Raw genomic sequence first — 20,226 nt, 5'->3', positions numbered from 1 at the left:
CCCCCCCCCCTCCGGATGGCTTCGTTGCGGAGGGTCAAGGGGCTGCTGGCGTTGAACCTGGTGGCCGTGGCCGGCTTCGTGCTCTTCCTGGCCAAGTGCCGGCCCGGGGCGGTGCGGACCGGCGACCCCCTCCCCGAGCCCCAGCCCCGGGCCCAGGAGGACCCCCGCAGCCCCCGAGGCCCCGGCCCCGTCCAGGACGCGGTGCTGAAGCGGCTCTCCCTGCTGGAGGACATCGTCTACCGACAGCTCAACGGTAGGGTCCGCCGGCCTGACTGACCCCTGCCCACCCCCTGTCCAGTCCAGTGGCCGGACTAGACTGGACAGGCCGGGGGGGGGCACAGGGTTACTCCCCGGGCAGTGGGTAGGACAGGCCCTGTTGGGGATGGGCTGGGCGAGGAGGGATGGAAAGGGCAGGGCATGGCTTAGCGACTAGAGTCCGGGGCCTGGGAGTCGGAAGGACCCGGGTTCTAATCCCATCTCCGCCACGGGTCTGCTGTGTGACCTTGGACGAGTCACTTCTCTGGGCCTCCGTCACCTCGTCTGTAAAATGGGGAATAAGAGTGGAAGCCCCATATGGGACAGGGACTGTGTCCGACCTGATTAACTTGTATCTACCCCGGTCCTTAGAACGGTGCTTCTCACATAGTAAGCGCTTAAGAAATGGCATCGTTATAATTATTTTTAGTAGGATTATAATAATGTTGGTATTTGTTAAGCGCTTACTATGTGCAGAGCACTGTTCTAAGCGCTGGGGTAGACACAGGGGAATCAGGTTGTCCCACGTGGGGCTCACAGTCTTCATCCCCATTTTACAGATGAGGGAACTGAGGCACAGAGAAGTTAAGTGACTTGCCCACAGTCACACAGCTGACAAGTGGCAGAGCTGGGATTCGAACTCATGAGCCCTGACTCCAAAGCCCGTGCTCTTTCCATTGCGCCACGCTGATTATCATTCCGGGGGAAGGATAGGTGGTGTTGGGGCAGGGCAGGGGACAGGGACAGGGCTATTCCAGGGGCAGGATAGGCCGTGTTGGGGCTGGGTAGGGCAAGGTAAGGCCAGGATGGGGTTATTCCAGGGGTAGGTTGGGGGTGACCCTGGGGCAGAGAGATTCAGAATTCTCTTCCCGCCCTGACTGGAGTTCTAAGCCCAACTGATCCAGAGGGACACCCAGAGTCTGGTCCTGCAGGTGGCAAACAGCCCCAGGCTGAGTTTGCCCTGGTGTGGGGCTGGGGCCCCCAGAGATGGAGAGGACAGCCGCTGGGACACTCGGGCCCGGCTCTCTGACTCTAACTTTGGCTGCCCCCTCGCTGAGATGCAGCTGAGTCTGGGTGGGACCTGAGCTCAGGGACAGTGAATGGAATTCACTGGGGCGGTGCTGGAGGTGGGGACCCTGGGGGTGGGGGTGGGGGGGCACTACTGCACGACCGGATCTTTTCCCACATATACTCGCACATGGCGGGACCAAGGGCCAAGGGAGGGTGGCGTCCCTTGAGCAGGCAGGGGGTTGGACCGGATGGCCTCCCCCGGGGGAAGGGGGGGGGCAAGGTCCCCGGATTTTCCAACAGACCCTTTCCTGTGAGTGGATGCCCGTGGAGAACCTCCCCAAGATTTGCTTTCCAGTAAGGACCCTCAAAGTGTTCTCAAAGTGGCTGGGAAGCCAGGGCAGTGCCACACTGGGGTGGGGTTGGAAGGAGTTTCCACACTGGCAGGAGTTTCCATAACAGTTCCCGTTTCCACAGTGAAACGGGAGAGAAAGGAAGAGAAGATAGGCGAGATTAAAGGTCTGGTCTCTGGCCAGGAGGCAGGCAGGTCAGCAGGCAGGGACTTGGGTCAATGGTGTTGGTCCTGGGTGGAACCAACATGGGAGTGAGAGTCAGGAGGGCACCTCTGGGAAATGGTATTTATTGAGCATTTACTCTGTGCAGAGCACTGTACTGAGGGCTTGGGACACTATAGAATAACAGAGTTGGTAGACACCTTCCCTGCCCACAAGGAAATTTTTCCAAGCCTGAGAGCTTTTTCCAAGGTAGATGATCTGGGGGAGGGGCTAGGGGCTGGGGAGCTAGGAAGGGCAAGGGTAGTTGGGGGAAGGGGCCAGTGTTGGGGAAGGAGGAACTGGGGGAGGGGACTGGAGGAGGGGAAGGGGAAGAGAACTGGGAGTTGGTGTAGGGGGGTAGCGGGGAGACTAGGGGGTGAGAGGAGAAGCCAAGGGAAGAGCTGGAAGAGTTAGGGGTGGGGAGGGGAAATTGGGGATTAGAAGAGGGAAGCTGGGAGGGCTCAGAGGGAAGGGAAGCTAGAGGAGGGGGCAGAGAAGTTTGGGTTTGGGGAGGAGGTTAGAGGTTCCTTAACACCAGTCCAGGATTTTAGAGGTTTAAAGGATGGGAAAGGATGGCCTGGGGAAGGGAAAGAGCAAATACCTCTAGCTGAAGGGGTTATTTCCCTGCATTCTGTCCTGGCCCTTAATCAGCTCTGCATTGATGATGAAAGGGCAGACCAAGATGGTGAGTTTGCCCCGAGAGTGGCTGGGAAGTCAAAATAGCCCTGCCTTGGCAAGGAGCTGCACTGGGCCGTGGCGGGGAGCCGGATTGCAGTGGTGTGAAAGGAGGCTTGTGGGTGTGGGTCTGCCAACAGATGGCTGGCGGGGACTTTGAGCAACTGGGGTCTTGCTGGTGGGATGGGGGATATCTGTGGAGTGGGTGAGAGTGGTTATCTGGGGTCACTGGGAGGGAGGCATGGGATCTTTTGCGGGGGTGGGGGAATGATCTGGAGTCACTGCGAGGGAGGGCATGAGATGAGGTCACAGGGTAGTGGGGAGTCTAGGGCGGTGATCAAGGAGGAAGCCATGAGATCATTGAGTGGGGAGGTCAAGGGCAGTCATCTGGGGTCACTGTGGAGGGAAGGATGCTGAAGCCAGTGATCTGGGGTCACTCTTACCTTTCTGCCATTCCCGGACCCTGTCCCCAGTCCCACTTTGAGCTCCCCCAAACCTGGTCACTTTAATGGTGTTTCCCTAAATAAATAAGAACCTGAGATATTTTGAGATGGAAGGTCACTGAGACCACTGAGTGGGCATTGCAGATTTTCAGCCAGATCCCAGAGGGTCACTCCCTTCCTCCCCCCCCAGCCTTGGCCCCCTTCTCTTCTGAGGCCCCCAGGGCTGGCAGGGACAGAGCGGGCCCAGGCAGGGGCAGGGAGTTCAAGGGATGCAGCAGGCGCTGGGGTGTGGGAGCTGGGATGGCCTTGAGAGTTACCAGAGGCCACTGTGTTCGCAGCCCCTGGCGGGGAAGCAGCCTGGGGTGGCCCTGGGCCGGGGCGGCCGATGGAGAGGCGCTGGGGTGGCTGGCGCTTACCCGGCGACCAGTAGCCCCGACGACTCCGATGACGGGTTCTGTGTTGGCTGTCCTGCAGGTTTATCCAAGTCCCTAGGCCTCATCGAGGGCTACGGTGGGCGCGGGCGGGGAGGTCTGCCCGCCACGCTGTCCCCAGCCGAGGAGGAGAGAGCCAAGGGCCCCCACGAGAAGTATGGCTACAACTCGTTCCTCAGTGAGAAGATTTCGTTGGACCGTGCCATCCCGGACTATCGGCCAACCAAGTGAGTACATCGCTGCCACTGGTGGCCCACCAGGCGGGGGCTCTGCTTCCAGCTGCTCCCCTGGTGCCCGGCACGGTGCCCTGCATATGGCAGGCACGGGGCATAGCACCTTGCATATGCCATGTACCCAACACAGTGCATTACACGCAGCAGGTGCCTGGCACAGTGCACAGCACACAACAGGTGCCTGGCACAGTGTACTGCACATGACAGGCACCCGGCACGGCACCCTGCACACTTCATGTGCCCAACATAATGCCTTGCACACAGCAGGCACCCAACACAACACCCAGGAGGTGCCTGGCACGGTGAGCTACACAAGGCAGGGCCAAGGCAGCGTGCCTAGTGAGAAGCAGTGAAGGAGATCGGCCTGGGAGTCACAAGCCCTGGGTTCTAATCCTGAGTCTGCCAATTGCTTGCTGAGTGACCTTGGGCAAATCACTTAACTTCTCTGTGCCTCACTTTCTTCAACTGTAAAATGGGGATTAAATACATGTGCCCAATACAGTACATTGCACCAGCAGGGACCCAGTGAATAACTATTATATATTATTTAATATTTATTATTAGATTAAAGCCCACACAGTATAGCACTTTGCACACAAAAAGCGCTCAGGAATAATATTAATAATGATACTTGTTAACCACTTACTATGTCAAGTACTGTTCTAAGCACTGGGGTTGATTAAAGTTTATTGGGTTGGACACGGTCCCTGTCCTACCTCGGGCTCACAGTCTTAATCCCCATTTTATAGATGAGGTAAATGAGGCCCAGTGAAGTGACGTGCCCAAGGTCACACAACAGACATTAGACAGACACACAACAGACATTAGAACCCACAGTAAGCGCTCAATAAATACGATTGCGTGAATGAATGAACGAACCCAGGTCCTTCTGACTCCCGGGCCCCTACTCTATCCACTAGGCCACAGCGCTGTATACCGTTGGCCCCATATAACTCTGGCAACGGGGATGATTGTTACCACTGCTTGGCTGCAGTCGGGCTGAGACCATCCGCTCACCCCTCTGTCCCAGCCCCTTTTAGCCCCCTGATTGAATGAAGGATCACTGCTCCTGAATTTCATTCATTCATTCAATTTTATTTATTGAACTCTTACCAAATGCAGAGCACTGTACTAAGTGCTTGGAAGAGTATAATAGACATATTCACTGACCTCAATGAGCTTACAGTCTAGAAGGGGAGACCGACATTAGTAGAAATAAATCAGTTACAGATATGGTCAGACGTGCCCTGAGGCTGGGAGGGAGGATGACTAAAGGGAGCAAGTCAGAGCGACGCAGAAGGGAATGAAAGAAAAGGAAAAGAGGGCTTAGTCAGGGAAGGTCTCTTGGAGGAGATGAGCCTTTAATAAGGCTTTAAAGGGGGGGATGATGATGATGATGATGATGGTATTTGTTAAACGCTTACTATGTGCCAAGCGCTGTTCTAAACGCTAGGGTAGATAGAACATTATCAGGTTGTCCCACATGGGGCTCACAGTCTTAATCCTACAGATGAGGTAACTGAAGCCCAGAGAAGTTAAGTGACTTGCCCAAAGTCACACAGCAAACAAGTGGCGGAGCCGGGATCAGAACCCATGACCTCTGACTCCCAAGCCCATGCTCTTCCCACTAGGCCATGCTGCTTCTCTAATTGTCAGTCATTCAATCAGTCAATGGTGTTTATGGAGTGCTTACTGTTCTAAGTGCTTGGGAGAGCATAACATAACCGATTTGGTAGACTCGTTCTCCCGAGATAATCCCGTCTAAGCCCCTCGAGGATCATCTCTCAGGCGGAGGGGCTGGACCGTAGTTATGACTAACCCAAGACCAAAGTATCTGATGGCACCTATTGGCTCCTAGTGGCCTCTCGTGGAAGGGTCCCAGAGGCAGAGGCTCAGAGTATCTGGTGTGTATAAGGTTCGGTACTGGCCGCCCACTGTGGCAGTGTTGAACTGGGCACCTATGGAGTGCACAGCACTATACTGGACATCTGCTGAGTGCAGGTGCCAGACTGGGCATCTACAGGGTACAGAGTGCTTTACTAATTGCATACTGTGTGCTGTACGCTGGGCGAGTGCTTTGTGCAGAGCATGGCACCGGGCACCTACTGTGTGCAGTGCTGTATCGGGCCCCCACTGATAATGATGATGATTATGGTATTTCATTAGTACTTACTATGTGTCAAGCACTTTTCTAGATGGTAGAGTACATACGAGTTAATCAAGTCAGATGCGGTCCCTGTCCCTCGTTGGGCTCCTAGTCTAAGTCGGAGGGAAAAAAGGTATTGAATCCCCATTTTACAGTTGAAGAATTGGAGGCCAGAAAAGTGAAGGGACCTGTCCAAAGTCACACAGCCAGGCAAGGGGCAGAGCTGGGACTAGAACCCAGGTCCTTCTGACTCCTAGGCCTGGGTTTTTTCCCCAAGGCCAAGCTGCTTCCCAGGCTACTGTGTGCAGAGTGCCGGGGGGCTACTGGGTCCTGAGCCTCCAGATTGGATGAGGAAGGAGAAGGCCTGGAAGACCCCAGAAGCCGAGAGCCCTCGACTCTACAGGGGAGGGTCACTGTGGGGAGAGGACGGGGGAGGAGGAAGGGGGCGGAGGAGGGGGCGAAGCGTCACTCAACCCCGCTTGCCACTGCTCCCGCCTCCGCTCCCTCTGGCAGGTGCAAAGAGCTGAAATATGCCAAGGACCTGCCGCAGATCTCCATCATCTTCATCTTCGTGAACGAGGCCCTGTCCGTGATCCTGCGCTCCGTCCACAGCGCCGTCAACCACACGCCCGCCCACCTGCTCAAAGAGATCATCCTGGTGGATGACAACAGCGACGAGGGTTCGCGCTGGGGGAAGGACCGGGGCGTGGCTAGGGGGCATGGGAAGACGAGGGCGTAGCCGGGGGCTTGGGAGGGCAAGGACACCGCTGAAGGATGCGGGGAGGGCGCAGGGGAGTCCGTGCCCTGCAGGGCAGGGTCTGAATCCTGCCGACCCTATCTAGCACCCCTAGCACTGGGGACACTGCTCCCACATCTGGTCCTCCAGATGGATGCGGGTGCGAGGGGGTGTGGCCGGGCATGGGTATAGGAGGTGTACTTTCCCAATGCTTAGTACAGTGCTCTTCACACAGTAAACACTCGATAAATACAATTGAATGAATGAATGTAGGGTGTGAGTGTGTGTGTGTGTGTGTGTGGCCGGGCACAGGAGGGGGTGGGCACAGGGGGGTGTGGCCAGGCACGCAGGGCACAGAGAGCACGATGGGGCACAGAGGCTGGGCACTGGGGGCATAGTGGGGCACAGAGGCCGGGCATGAGGTCTCAGGGTGCCTGTGCCCACAGAGGAGCTGAAGGGGCCACTGGAAGAATACGTCCACAAGCGCTATCCCGGGCTGGTCAAGGTCGTACGGAACCAGAAGCGGGAGGGGCTGATCCGCGCTCGGATCGAGGGCTGGAAAGCTGCCAGCGGCCAAGTCACCGGCTTCTTCGATGCCCACGTGGAATTCACTGCGGGCTGGTAGGTCCCCTACCCAGTGGCGGGGGAGAGGGGTGGCAGGGGCAGGGCAGGCACTAGCAGGGAGACTAGGACACAAACTTCCTGCGGTCTCTTCCATGGGGGAGTCCATAATGGTCTCTTTGGGAGGGATCCCCCGAGGTCTCTTTGAGAGATCCCCAGTGGTCTCTTCAGGGGGGTGTCCAGCGGTTTCTTCAGGGTCCCTTGGTGGCCTCTTTGGGGGCAGGGAAAGGGTCCCTGGTGGTCTCTGGGGGATTCCCCAGTGGTGTCCGTCAGGGCTGCCTGCATGGGCAGGGTCTTGGGGGCGGGGTCCCCTGACAGAGAGGAGACTGACTCGGACTATGCAGGACCTTCGGATGCTGGCTTCATGGCACTAATCATTTCCAGCGCACGGCTCCATGAATCAACTAAATTAAATCCGAAGGAAAAAAATCAATTAAACCAATTAATTAAAACGATGGAAACGGGACCGGGAAGGCGAGCAGCGACCCAGTCGGAATCGCTCCGTGGGGACGAACCGGCCCCATTCCCAGGGCGGGGGTGTCCCGGGCCTCAGAACCGAGTAAGGTAGGGGGCAGGTCCAGCTGGGGAACAGGGGCTCCTCCAAGCCCCTTCTCCCAGCCCCCACTTCCCCACCCGCCAACCAGCCTGGGTGCTGAGGGCCAGAACAGCAGTACCATTGTCCAATTAAATACCCATCAATCAATGGCATTTATTGAGTGCTTACTGTGGGCTGAGCACTGTACTAAGCACTTGGGAAAGAATCAATCAAACAGTTGTATTTATTGAGCACTTAGAATAATAATAATTATTATTATTATGGTACTCATTAAGTGCTTACTATGTACCAAGCACTGTTCTATGCTCTGGGGTAGATACACATTAATCAGGTTGGACACAGTACCTCTCCCGCATGAAGCTCACACTCTTATTAATCCCCATTTGGTAACTGAGGCCCAGAGAAGTGAAGTGACTTGCCCAAGGACGCACAGCTGACATGTGGTGGAGTCGTGATTAGAACCCAGGTCCTTCTGATTCCCAGTCCCATGCTCTATCCACTAAGCCATGCTGAGCAAGGCACTGTACTAAGTACTTGGGAGAGTACAACACAACAATATAACAGAACCATACCCTGCTCACAACAAGCCTATAGACCAGAGGGACAATACAGTAGAATCGGCAGACCCATTCCCTACCCACAATCAATCAGTGGTATTTATCAGGGCTTACTCCTTGCAGACCACTGTACTAAGCCCTTGGGAGAGTTCAGTATATCAGAGTTGGTAGACCCGTTCCCTGCCCACCATGAACTTAGAATCTAGAGGGGGAGACAGACATTAATATAAATAAATATGAAATAAATTATGGAGTTTACACTCTATGGAGGAAGACATGCTAAAATAAACTAGACCGGGGAAATAGTAGAGTATAATGTCATGGGCATAAACGTTGTGTGGCTGAGGTGAGTATCGAAGTGCTTAAGGGGTACTCAGCCAAGTACATAGTTGACCCAGGGGGGTGGGCAGAAAGGGGAAATGAGGGCTCAGTCAGGGAAGGAGATGTGCTTTTAGGAGGGTGGGGAGAGAGGTGGACTTTTGGATGTGCAGGAGGAGGGAGTTCCAGGTACAAGGAGGTCGTGGGCAAGGGGTTAGTGGAGCAGAGGGTGTGGATTAGAATGGGATTGGGATGGAAATTATTGAGTGCCCATTGGTACGATGCACTGTCCTGAGCACTTGGGAGATATCTATCCCAGCACATAGAACAGTGCCTGGCACATAGGCAGTACTTAACAAATCCCATAAAAAAATCCCCCCCAAAACAAAGTGACATTTCCCTGCCCACAAGGAGCTTCCATTCCAACAGAGGAGGCAGAGTAATAGCACTGGTGGCTTTTACTGAGTGCCTTTGGGGGCCGGGGGGCAGTGCGGTGTACTGAGCACCTGGAAGCATCCCACAGACACCCGAGATACATCTCCTGCCCGGGAGGAGCTTCCCCTGGAATGTGGGAGGCCGATAAGAATATCCCCAGCAGGGAAGCACCCCCGTACGCCATCTGAATGTTAGTGCTGCCTGAGCCAGGAGAGGCAGCTGGGGAGGGAGGAGCTGAAGGAGAGCTCTTCGTGGGCTGGGAATGGGTCTACCGATTCTGTTTATTTCTATTTTTATTTTATTCATGGTGTTTGTTAAGTGTTTACTATATTTCAGGCACTGTACTAAGCGCTGGGGTAGGTACAAAATAATTGGGTTGGGCACAGTCCCTGTCCCAAGTAGGGCTCACAGTTTTAATCCAACTGAGGCACAGAAGTAAAGTGATTTGCCCAAGGTCACCCAGCAGACAAGTGGCAAAGCCTGGATTGGAATCCAGGTCCTCCGACTCCCAAGCCTGTGCCCTTTCTACCAAGCGCTTAGCACAGTGTTCTGCACACAGTCATTGCTCAATGAATGCCATTTGTTGATCGGAGGGATGACCCTCAGGCGGGGGGCACCCCGGCTCCTAGCCGCGGGCTCGGCGGCCCTGACCCCGTCCGCGCTGACCTTCAGGGCGGAGCCGGTGCTGTCCCGCATCCAGGAGAACCAGAGGCGGGTGATCCTGCCCTCCATAGACAACATTCGACAGGACAGCTTCGAGGTGCAGCGCTACGAGAACTCGGCCCACGGCTACAGCTGGGAGCTGTGGTGCATGTACATCAGCCCCCCCAAGGACTGGTGGGATGCCGGAGACCCCTCTCTGCCCATCAGGTAGGGGGTTCCCGGGGGCTTGTTGGAGTGGGGCTGGGGGGCATGGGAATGATTGGGGGTTGAGGTTGGGGGCAGGGGGTGGGAGTGGGGGTGTGAGAAGAGCCTGGAGTCAGGGCTGAGATTGGGGGTTGGGGATGGGTGCAGGGCTGAGGGCTTGATAGCTTGGGATCTGGTTCTAAAGCTACCTGTTCTTATAGCTTGGAAGCGGGAGAACCGGCCCCCACTGGTCACCCAGCTGGCAGTCTGGTGGTCCAGCCGGGTCATGGGTGTGGGGTGGTCCTTGCTGGGTCCCTGAGGGAGAGTCAGCGATGGAGGGGAGAGGGAAGAACCATGACCAGGTGGGCCTTAGGGTTGACCCAGGGGGTGAAGCTCATAATCTCACGGAGTGTTGGATGGCAGCCAGGCTCACTGTGATACACTCACTCGGGATGCGTGCATGCGCGCGTGTGCGTGCACAAACACCCACACACGCAGAATTGTTGCCCGTGGTGTTAAATTCCCAGGTGTTAAATTTGTTCCTCCTCTGCACGCAGGGCCGAACCCATCCTCATAAGAAACAGATCTTCTGGCAAATGGGGCCAGAGCTGGTCAGTGAAGCCACAGAATTGCCCTTTGAACCCCAGCATCGCAGGAGAGGCAGGCAATCTGGGGAAGGAGGGGCAGAGAAGTATAAAGGATGGCAGGAGATGGAAGGAAAGGACTGGGGGGAAGGAGAGGAGGAGGGAGGGAAGCAGGAGGATAGGGGAGAAAGAGGAGGAGAAAGGATTGGGGAGAGAAAGAGGAGGAGTTTGGGGAGAAGAGGAAGGGGCTCCCTTGGAATGGAGGTGGAGTTCTAGGGGGACAGTCAGATCTTATCTTTGCCATTCCCTGCACCCCCTGGACTGACCATATGCCCACCCGCCCTCATCCCCAGGACTCCGGCCATGATCGGCTGCTCCTTCGTGGTCAACCGGAAGTTCTTTGGAGAAGTGGGTCTCTTGGACCCTGGGATGGATGTGTACGGAGGGGAGAACATCGAACTGGGCATCAAGGTGGGTGCCCAGGCGGCTCCAAGTTCCCCCCAACCCCGATCCAGGTCTGGTCCTCCTGGAGTGCCCACAGGACAGGAAGAGGCAGGGATGATCCTCCCATTGCATGGATGCAGAAACTGAGGCCCAGAGAGATGGGTAATTGTGAAATGACAGGATTTCCTGAGTGAGTACTCTGCTGCTGGTCCTGTGTTGAGCACTGGGGTGGATGAAGGCTAATCATTTCGGTCACGGTCCCCGGCCCCAGTCTGAGAGGCCATAGGTCTCCCTGCTAAGAGGTCAAAGGTCCCCCTGCAGGTCAGAAAACAGGAGGGGCTCTCTGGACCCACAGCCCCAGACTCCTTTCCCTGAGCAGGGGCTAGGGGTTGGGATCTGGGCAGGCAGCGTAGACCGGGTGCCCGGGGCAGTGGGAGGTCGACAAGGTGAGTGGGGCAGGAGGGCACGGATCTGGGTCCCCAGTCCCCTTTCGGCAGGCCGGCCTGGGGAGATGCGCCCAGCCCAGGAAGCCTGTGGCACGCACCTCCTGCAGTCGGTCTAGGAGCTGCATACCCAGTAGATGTCTCCTTCCCGCCCCGCCGTGGGGCCAGGCCCTGGAGCCATGCTGGCTCCAGTGTCTGGAAGAATTTTCCTCACAGAACTTTTATTCACATTTTCTGTCTCCTCCCCGAGTGGAAATGCACATACTACCCTGGAATGTTTAAGAGGATGGAAAACTGATTCAGGGCCCTGCAGGGGGCCGGTCTGCCGCTGCCTGGGCCTTTCCAGCAGCACCACCAGAGCCCCGGGACAACCCCGGCAACATCTGCTTGGCTCTGCCTGATGGCCTTGGAGAGAGACCCAGTCCCGCTGCAATCTGCCTCTCGAGCCTCTCAGCCTTCTCTGCCTTCCTACCTGCCTCTCTGTGGATCTCTCACTGTTATCTCTGTGTTTCTCTGTGCATGTCTCTGTGGATCTCTTCCTATGTATTAGCTCTGTTTCTCTTTTCCTGCGCGTCTCCTCGGCTCTCTCTGTACATCTCTGTGCCTCTGCCTCTGATTCTCTGTGTGTCTCCATATCTATGTCTCTGCCTCGCTCTCTGTGTCTCTTTGTTTCCTTGTCTCTCCCCGCGTATGTCTCTGTTTCTTTGTCTCCCTCCCTATGTGCCTCTGTGTGTCTCGCTCCATCTCGCTTTAATCCATTTCATTCATCAATCGTATTTATTGAGCGCTTACTGTGTGCAAAGCACTGTACTTCCCCCAAAGTCACAAGCTTGGTTTCTTCTCAGAGATTGGGGTCAGGTCCGAGGGGCCAATGGGGTGCCCACAAGTGATTGTCTGGCAGAAAGGCCTCAACTGGAGGTGGCTCGTGGGTTTCCCCTAAGTACCGTCAATCACAGCAGTGATCTCTTGTCATGACCACTGGGTTTCTGAGGTCTAGAAAGAGGCAGAGATCGGGCGGGGTTCTTCTCATTTCACAGAGGAGGAAATAGGCTCAGGGAGGTTAACTGACTTGCCCAAAGTCACACAGTCGCAGGTCCGGGCAGAGGTGGGACTAGAATCATGTCTACACACACACACCTGCCTCTGCCACCTCCTGCTTTCTCCGTTGGATCCAGTCTCTAGTTGCCCTTCTGCTCTTTGTGTGTGGCTTTCCCGGTGAGTTGGCATAGAAGCCCCATGAGAACAGGTGATCTGTCTTTCCCCTGGCTCAGGGCCCCGTGGGGAGAGGACAGAATGCAAATGATTGTAAACCTTTTCACCAAATCAGCCAGTTGGTATGATAAATCAGTCGGTCATATTTATCGAACGATTACTGTGCGCAGAGCACTGTACTGAGCACTTTGGAGAGTAAAATATAACAGAGTTGGTAGACATGTTCCCTGCCTAAAGTGAACTAACAGTCTAGAGGGGGAGTCCAGACTGGTAATAAATCCGGAGAAAATTGAATGGAGATGAGCTATACAGACAAGCAAAACTCTATTGTCTACACAGCTACAAGCTGTCACAGAATTCTGCTACTTCAGCATCCCACTGACCAGTGACGCATTTGGTCAAAAGGCCAGCACATCCTCTGGGAGATTGTCAGAGTATAATGGCAGCAAGGTATCAGGCTCCAGACCAGGCTCGAGATCTACAGAACCGTAGTATTCTCCAACTTTCTCTACCCCTGTGAGTCCGGGACCCTTTGCAGGGTAATTCCACCAGCATCACATTACAGGTTATACTCGATACCAAACGCCAGGATGGGATCCCAGACAGTGAAGTTCAGGAATGTCGTTAGTCTCCCAGCATCAACATGGCACTCGCCCGTGAAGAGATTGGAAGACAGCAGGAGACACAAATAGCTGCTGGATGGAATGCTGAGAGTGGGAATCTGAAACCCAGAGAGGGCAGAGGAAACGTTGAAGGAGACTGCGCTGCATCCCAGATGAAAATTGGGGGTCAGGGGCTGAGGACAGACCCTTATGGCATACTGCTGACTATTTTTTGTGGCATTAAGGGCTATGTGCCAGACCCTGTGCGAAACACTGGAGTAGATACAAGCTAGTCAGGTTGGATATAGTCCCTGTCCCACATGGAACTCACATCCTTAATCCCCAGGGCTGGGGCTGGCTAGAGAAGTAGCGCGGCTCAGTGGAAAGAGCCCGGGCTTTGGAGTCAGAGGTCATGAGTTCGAATCCCAGCTCTGCCACTTGTCAGTTGTGTGACTGTGGGCGAGTCACTGAACTTCTCCGTGCCTCAGTTACCTCATCTGTAAAATGGGGATCAAGACTGTGAGCCCCACGTGGGACAACCTGATTCCCCTGTGTCTACCCCAGCGCTTAGAACAGTGCTCTGCACATAGTAAGCGCTTAACAAATACCAACATTATTATTATTATTATTATCTGGCTATTGTGACCAGCAGGGTCCCCCTGCCCACACCACGTTCCTTCATCCTTCAGAGGCCTCCACTCAGGCATCACTGCCAGAGGGAGGCAGGACGGGACTGTCTCTGAAAGAGCATCTGGACACTGGCAGGAATCGGGTCCTGGCTGCCCTCCTGATGCCCCCCTTAGAGTCAGGGATGGACCACCCCACACCCCTGACTCTCCCCTTTCCATTCCTGATTCTCCCCGAGTAACTCAGCACGGACCACCTGACTCCTCCCCTTTCCACCCCTGACTCTCCCCCAGTGACTCCGAACGGACCATCCAACCCCCCGTCCCTCCCGTCATCCCCTCTCTGGGTACCCACCCTTCAGGCTGTGCTTCGGACACACGGCCGGCCCCCTTCCCCCGGTAGCTGACCGGGAGGTTGCACCCAACCTGACCGGACCATGCCCGCAGGTGTGGCTGTGTGGAGGGAGCATGGAGGTGCTGCCGTGTTCACGCGTGGCTCACATTGAGCGCCGGAAGAAGCCGTACAACAACAACATTGGCTTCTACACCAAGAGGAATGCTCTCCGCGTGGCCGAAGTCTGGATGGATGACTTCAAGTCCCACGTGTACATCGCGTGGAACTTGCCCCTCGAGGTTCAGTAGTGACAGTACTGGTTAAGCGTTCCCTGTGTGCAGTGCACTGTACTAAATGCTGACTGCTGCTGTCCCCCCCCAGCCTTGCCCCCTCCTCTTGCCTTCAGCCCCAGCTCCGTCCCCAACACCCAAACAGTCCCCTCTCTCGCTCCCCCAATGCCTTTCCCCTCTCCTCTCGCCTTCTGCTCCGCCCCCATTGCCGATGCCAACAATTCTCACTTCCCTCTGCCCCCTCCTCCCTCCCTCAGCCCCATCCCCCCACAAAGCTCCGTCCCCGCCACTCAAATCGTGCACCCTGACCCCCTCCTTTCCATTCCCCCCACAGAACCCGGGGATCGACATCGGCGACGTGTCCGAGCGCAGAGCCCTGCGCAAGAGCCTCAAATGCAAGAGCTTCCAGTGGTATCTGGACCACGTGTACCCTGAGATGCGCAGATACAACAACACCGTGGCCTATGGGGAGGTACCGGTCCCGAGGCCTGGACCCGAGCGCGCCCCACCCTCCCGCCCCCCACCTCATGTGCCCTAAGTGGGGGTGGTCACGGGGCCCCGGCCTGCAGCGGGGGCAGAGAGCCTGGAGTCGCAGCCAGGGTAGATGTGGCCTGGGAGGGGGCATCCAGGGAACCCACTCTCCAACCCTTTCCCTGCCTTGTGTTCTCCACCCAGCCCAGCAGGGTCGCCCCTCCCCGGCAGGAGCATGCCTTCCCCTCCCGCAGAAGAGTGTTTCACTCCCCGCCACCCTGGTAGGATCTCTCTCCTCCCCCCGCATCCCGCAACCCCAGCAGGGTCTCTCCCCTCCCTCGACCAGCAGGGTCTCTTCCCCCCCGCCCACCAGCAGGGTCTCTCCCCCCCTCTGCCTGGCCGCTGGAAGCGATAGCAAGCTCGGGCTCCTGTCTGTCCCACAGCTTCGCAACAACAAGGCGAAAGATGTGTGTCTGGACCAGGGCCCTCAGGACAACCACACGGCCATCCTCTACCCGTGCCACGGCTGGGGGCCGCAGGTGAGCCTGCGCACCGGGCGGTTCTTGGGGAGAGCCCCTCCGCTTCTACCCAGTCCCCTCGTGTGTCCCTGGGTGGGTCCAACATTGGCACAGCCCGAGCCCCTGCTCCCCCCACCTCGCCCCCACCACCCTGTGTCTGAGCATGCCAGTCAGGAAGTGGGAGGCGGGGTCCTTGGCACTGCTCTTTCCATCTCTGGGACGCAAGGTTGGACCCTCTTCTGGAGCCTAGAGAGGTTGTGCGACCTGATCCAGACCATGCAGCAGGTCAGGGCAGAGCTGAGGCATGATCTCAGACTCTCTGTAGCCCAGCACCACACTCTTTTCCCCGAGCTCCCCGTGGGAGGCCTCAGGCTGGGTAACTCTCCCTCCCAAACCTACCCGTGTGGCTGGGAATTGCCCACGGCGGCCACCTCTGTGGGCAGAGCTGCAGGTGCTGCAGGACAGCCCCACTCAGGAGCCATCCCCGGCCCACCCCTCCCGGGCCATCCCTCCCCCAGAAAGGAGAAGACGAATGCCCAATGGCTGTCCAATCCCAGACCCCCAGGTGCACTAATCCCGCCCCTCAACTGGCCGGACCTTGTGCCCACAGCTCGCCCGCTACACCCGGGAGGGGCTCCTGCACCTGGGGGCCCTGGGCACCACCACACTCCTGCCCGACACCCGCTGCCTGGTGGACACGGGAAAGACCCGCTCTCCCCAGCTTCTCGACTGCGACAAGGTCAAGAGCAGCCTGTACAAGCGCTGGCATTTCATCCAGGTGCCCACCCCATCCTGTCTACCCCCACCCCCGCCCCACCCCATCCACCCGCCTCGCCATCCTGTCTGCCCTCCCCAGTTGTCAGCGCCTGGCCCAGGAAGACGTCTTCACCAGGTCACCGGCTTGGTAGCAAATTCCGGAATGACGGTGGCCCACGGCCCCTGAGGCCGTCCTTCCTCAGGGTCTGGGCTGCCGTGGCTCCACCGCCTGACCCAACCGACTCCCCACGGCAGGGGATTTCCCTCAGAACCTGCCTGGGTCCCAGGGTGATGCACAAAGTGCCTTAGGGACTGTGGTGGGAGGGTGTGGGGCGACTGGGACGATGATGAGGCTGCAGACAGATGACACCAGTGGCAACCTCCCCTTCCCTGTGTCTGTCTCTTCCCCCCGACCCCAGAACGGAGCCGTCATGAACAAGGGCACGGGCCGCTGCCTGGAGGTGGAGAGCCGGGGGCTTTCTGGCCTGGACCTGACCCTCCGCAGCTGCACCGGACAGCGCTGGACCATCAAAAACTTCATCAAGTAGTGGAGTGAGGTCTCCGAGCCCAGAGCTGGGCCCTGGGATCTGGGGTCTAGGGAAGTGGGGGCTTTGGGTTCCGGCAGGGTCTTCTCAGGATTGTGGGCCTGTAGCAGGGGGTTCCCCCCGGCCCTGCATCTCTATTTCTGGCTCTGGCCCACTGGCCCCCGGTCCACTGACCCCTGGACCGCTGATCCCGGATCTCCGGCCCTGAACCGCCTTCTCTGAAGCTCCGGGTCGCTGGCCCTGGATCACCGGCTCCAGATGACCAGCTCTGGATCACCAGCCCCGAATCACCAGCTCACGGGCTCCAGGACGCTGGCCCTGGACTGCCTGCTCCAGGTCACCACCTCTGGCTACTGGCCCTGGACCTCCGGCCCCAGATCACCAGTGCAGATCGTCGGTTCCAGACCACCATCTCCAAGTCATCGACGGGCAGCATGGGGGCCCCCGGGTGAACCCGCCCTGAGTGCAGGGCAGCGCCGGGGACTTTTCAAGAATGCAAGGTCAGCCGTGGAGTCAGCCCGTGGCCCCTGAGAAGTCTCTTTGGACAATTGACCGGGCTGGACCACCCTTCCACCCCTTTCCCACTCCCCAGAACCCAGATCTCCTGCCCAGAGGACACAGGTCCCCCTCCCGACCCATCCCCAAATGCCGCTCCCACTGCTCCTAGCAGTGGCCAGACCTCAGGCGAGAGGCCCCCTCTGCACCGCTCTTCCTCCTCTCCCTCTCTCCCCCTTCCCCTCCTTACTCTTCTCTCTGTCTCCCTCTCTACCCCATCCCCTTCCCTTGTTCTGCCCTTTGCAAGGCTGTGGACCCCCACACCCACCCGCCCTCCCGGTCCCTCCCAGTGAAACAGCTGCCCCTCCTGCCTCCGAGCCCCATCGGACTTTGAACAGCTGGGGCGCGAGCCCAGAGCCTTGGGCCTGCCCGTGGGGAACAGGACAGAAATCTGCAGCCCCCTGGCTCTGCCTGGCCTGGGGCTCAGGGGGCTGTGGGGGAGAGGTGCCAGGGGAAGAGTTGCTGGGGGCAGGGCACTGGTTTTTCTCTCCATCGAAAGGGCACGGCTGCCCCACACCAGGGTCACCTGCAAGCAGGTGGTGAAATTGGATTGTGGGGCCACACCCCTCCTGACCCCAGTTCTGCTTCCCCTCTGTCACAGAAAGGCCCTTATGCATCCAGGGGAGAGAGAGAAAGAGTATGTGTGTGTGTGTGTGCTCATGAGGGTCAGGTGTGTCCCTACAGAATGACTCCACTGTCACCCTCTCCTCTCCTCCCCTGGTGGGTCCAGTGACTCTCTCGTGGGGCTAGGGGCCGGGGACACATCTCCATGTCCCATCAATGGCTGGCTCATCATTGGCCAGTTATGACAGTCCCCCATGCTGACCGCACTGCAGAGCCTCAGGCCGTACTGGGCCCTGTGGTCCCTCTGCCGTCCCCCTCAGCTCGTGGGGAATAAATTTTAGCCTGGGCAACAGGCTGGAGTCCTGCTTTTCTCACTGACACCCCGAGGCTGTGGAAGGTGAGGAAGAAGGAATAGAGTGGATGGAGAGAGAGGATCCAAATTAGCTGGCTCTGGGATTGATTCAGCACCAGTTCTGTGCCGAGCACTGGTCTACGTGCTGGATGGATACAGGAAAATGAGACACAGATTCCTTCCTACATGGAGCTCCTGGCCTAGGAGCGAGGGACTTGTTCCAGAGGTGGACACAGGCCCGGAGAGGTTAAGTAGCTTGCAGAAGATCACACAGGAAGTGGAACTGGGGCCAGAACCCAGGTCTTTGAGTTCCTGGTTCTCACTCTTCCCAGCCTCCTGCTCCCATGACCCTCGTCGCCCCAAGGAACCCACCTGCCTGGGTCCTTCCAGGCATAGCCCAGCCCCCGCCGCCCCCCCCCACCCAGTCCCCACCTCAAATCTTTCTGGCACTGGATCTGTCTGCGCTGCAGAGGTTGGGGGGGGGCACCCACGGGGCTGGCGGGAGGTCATGGTCTCTGTGCTGGCCCAGGGGGAAGGGGCGCACCCGCTGGGCTGGACCGGCCTACCGACCAACTGGTGGCCCTCCCCCCACACGCCCACCTGCTATCGGGAGGCGGCGGGGGAATGGATGTAGTATTGAGGGGAACCTCTCATGAGGTGACTTGGGGGCTGGGACCCCTCTCCCTCCCCTAAACAACACCCCAGCACCCCACTCCTCCCCTCCCTCAGGGGCTCCCCACGGGGGCCTTCCCTCCCTGCCCCCACCCTGTTCTCCAACCAGGCTTCCTTCCCCCTCACTCTGTCTCTGCATTTCCTCTCCAGTCGCCTCCGTCTCTCTCAATCTCTCTCCATCTCACTCCGTTTCTCTCCATTTCTCTAGCTAGCTCCAGCTCCTCCTCCTCTTCCCCTTTTTAATCTGGAAATAATTTATTCGCTTGTGTTCACCATGTTTACCTGTGCCCTGACTCTTTTATCTATTGAACATTTGGCAATTTGCAACAGCTTGTCTGCTCTGATACTGTAAACTCCTTGAGGACAAGGACTGTATCTCCTTCTGCCATTGTATGTTCCACGGTGCTCTGCACACAGCAGGCACCCAGAACAGTGCTGTGCACATAGCAGGTCCCCAGAACAGTGCTCTGCATATAACAGTCTCCCGGCACAGTGTTTTGCACATAGGTGGTGCCCTGCACACAGCAGGCACCCAATTCATTTAATTGTATTTATTGAGCGCTTACTGTGTGCAGAGCACTGTATTACGCGCTTGGGAGAGTACGATACAAGAATAAACAGACACATTCCCTGCCCACAGTGAACTTAGAGTCTAGAGGTGGGGGAGACAGACATCAATACAAATAAATAAATTACAGATATGGACATGAGTGCTGTGAGGCTGGGAAGAGGGGGGAAAAACAAAGGGAGCAAGTCAGGGCGGCGCAGAAGGGAGCGGGAGATGAGGAAAGGAAGGGCTTAGTCGGGGAAGGTCTCTTGGAGGAGATGTGCTTTCAGTAAGTCTTTGAAGAGGGTGAGAGTAATTGTTGGATTTGAGGAGGGAGGGCATTCCAGGCCAGAGGGAGGACGTGGGCAAGGGGTTAGAGGCGAGATAAGCAAGATAGAGGCACAGGGAGAAGTTAAGCACTATAGAGGAGCAAAGTATCTGGGCTGGGTTGTAGGAGAGAAGTGAGCTGAGGCAGAAACTAGGTTGTAGAAGGTTAAGAAGTGAGTCGGAGGAGAGGAAGTGGGGGCGGTAAGTGTAAGAGTCTGAGGAATTTGGGTAGGAATGGGATCAAGGAGATGGGTGGTAACTAGAAGCGTTCTTGTTGCTCTCCCTGCCTCCAGTCCCACCCCTCTCTAGCCTCTACTTCACTCCTCTGTCCGCACCATTTTCCTAAAGGTTTGTTCAGCCCACATCCCCTCACTCCTGAAAAACGTCCAAAGATGTCCCAACCCTCTCTGCATCATGTGGGACCTCTTGACCAGTAGCTTTCAGGTCCCCCTGTCAGTTCTCTCCCTCCTCCATATCCACTCTCTTCTCTCCCCACCCCCAGCTTGCACACTCTGTACTTGGAAGCAGCTCGGCATAGTGGATGGAGCACAGGCCTGGACATCCGAAGGT

At 57.1% G+C, this 20,226-nt stretch overlaps 1 protein-coding gene across 2 annotated transcripts; it reads left to right on the top strand.

Moving 5' to 3' along the window:
* Positions 1 to 19,059, top strand: GALNT17 (polypeptide N-acetylgalactosaminyltransferase 17). Of its 2 annotated transcripts, XM_029082811.1 has the most exons (11): positions 1 to 253; positions 3,410 to 3,593; positions 6,259 to 6,425; positions 6,928 to 7,102; positions 9,641 to 9,838; positions 10,752 to 10,869; positions 14,173 to 14,358; positions 14,684 to 14,821; positions 15,264 to 15,359; positions 15,949 to 16,116; positions 16,514 to 19,059. In XM_029082811.1, exons 1-11 carry the CDS (start codon positions 16 to 18, stop codon positions 16,640 to 16,642), a joined length of 1,797 nt encoding a protein of 598 aa, XP_028938644.1. In that variant the 5' UTR covers positions 1 to 15; the 3' UTR covers positions 16,643 to 19,059. The 2 variants fall into 2 exon arrangements, with proteins under 2 accessions (XP_028938644.1, XP_028938645.1); XM_029082812.1 differs by lacking the exon at positions 15,949 to 16,116.
* The last annotated feature ends 1,167 nt before the right edge of the window (positions 19,060 to 20,226 follow it).

This window comes from Ornithorhynchus anatinus, chromosome 17, assembly GCF_004115215.2.
Source record: "Ornithorhynchus anatinus isolate Pmale09 chromosome 17, mOrnAna1.pri.v4, whole genome shotgun sequence".
Taxonomy (NCBI): domain Eukaryota; kingdom Metazoa; phylum Chordata; class Mammalia; order Monotremata; family Ornithorhynchidae; genus Ornithorhynchus; species Ornithorhynchus anatinus.
Note: the sequence above shows the minus strand (reverse complement) of the source record. Positions and strands in the feature narration are given on the sequence as shown.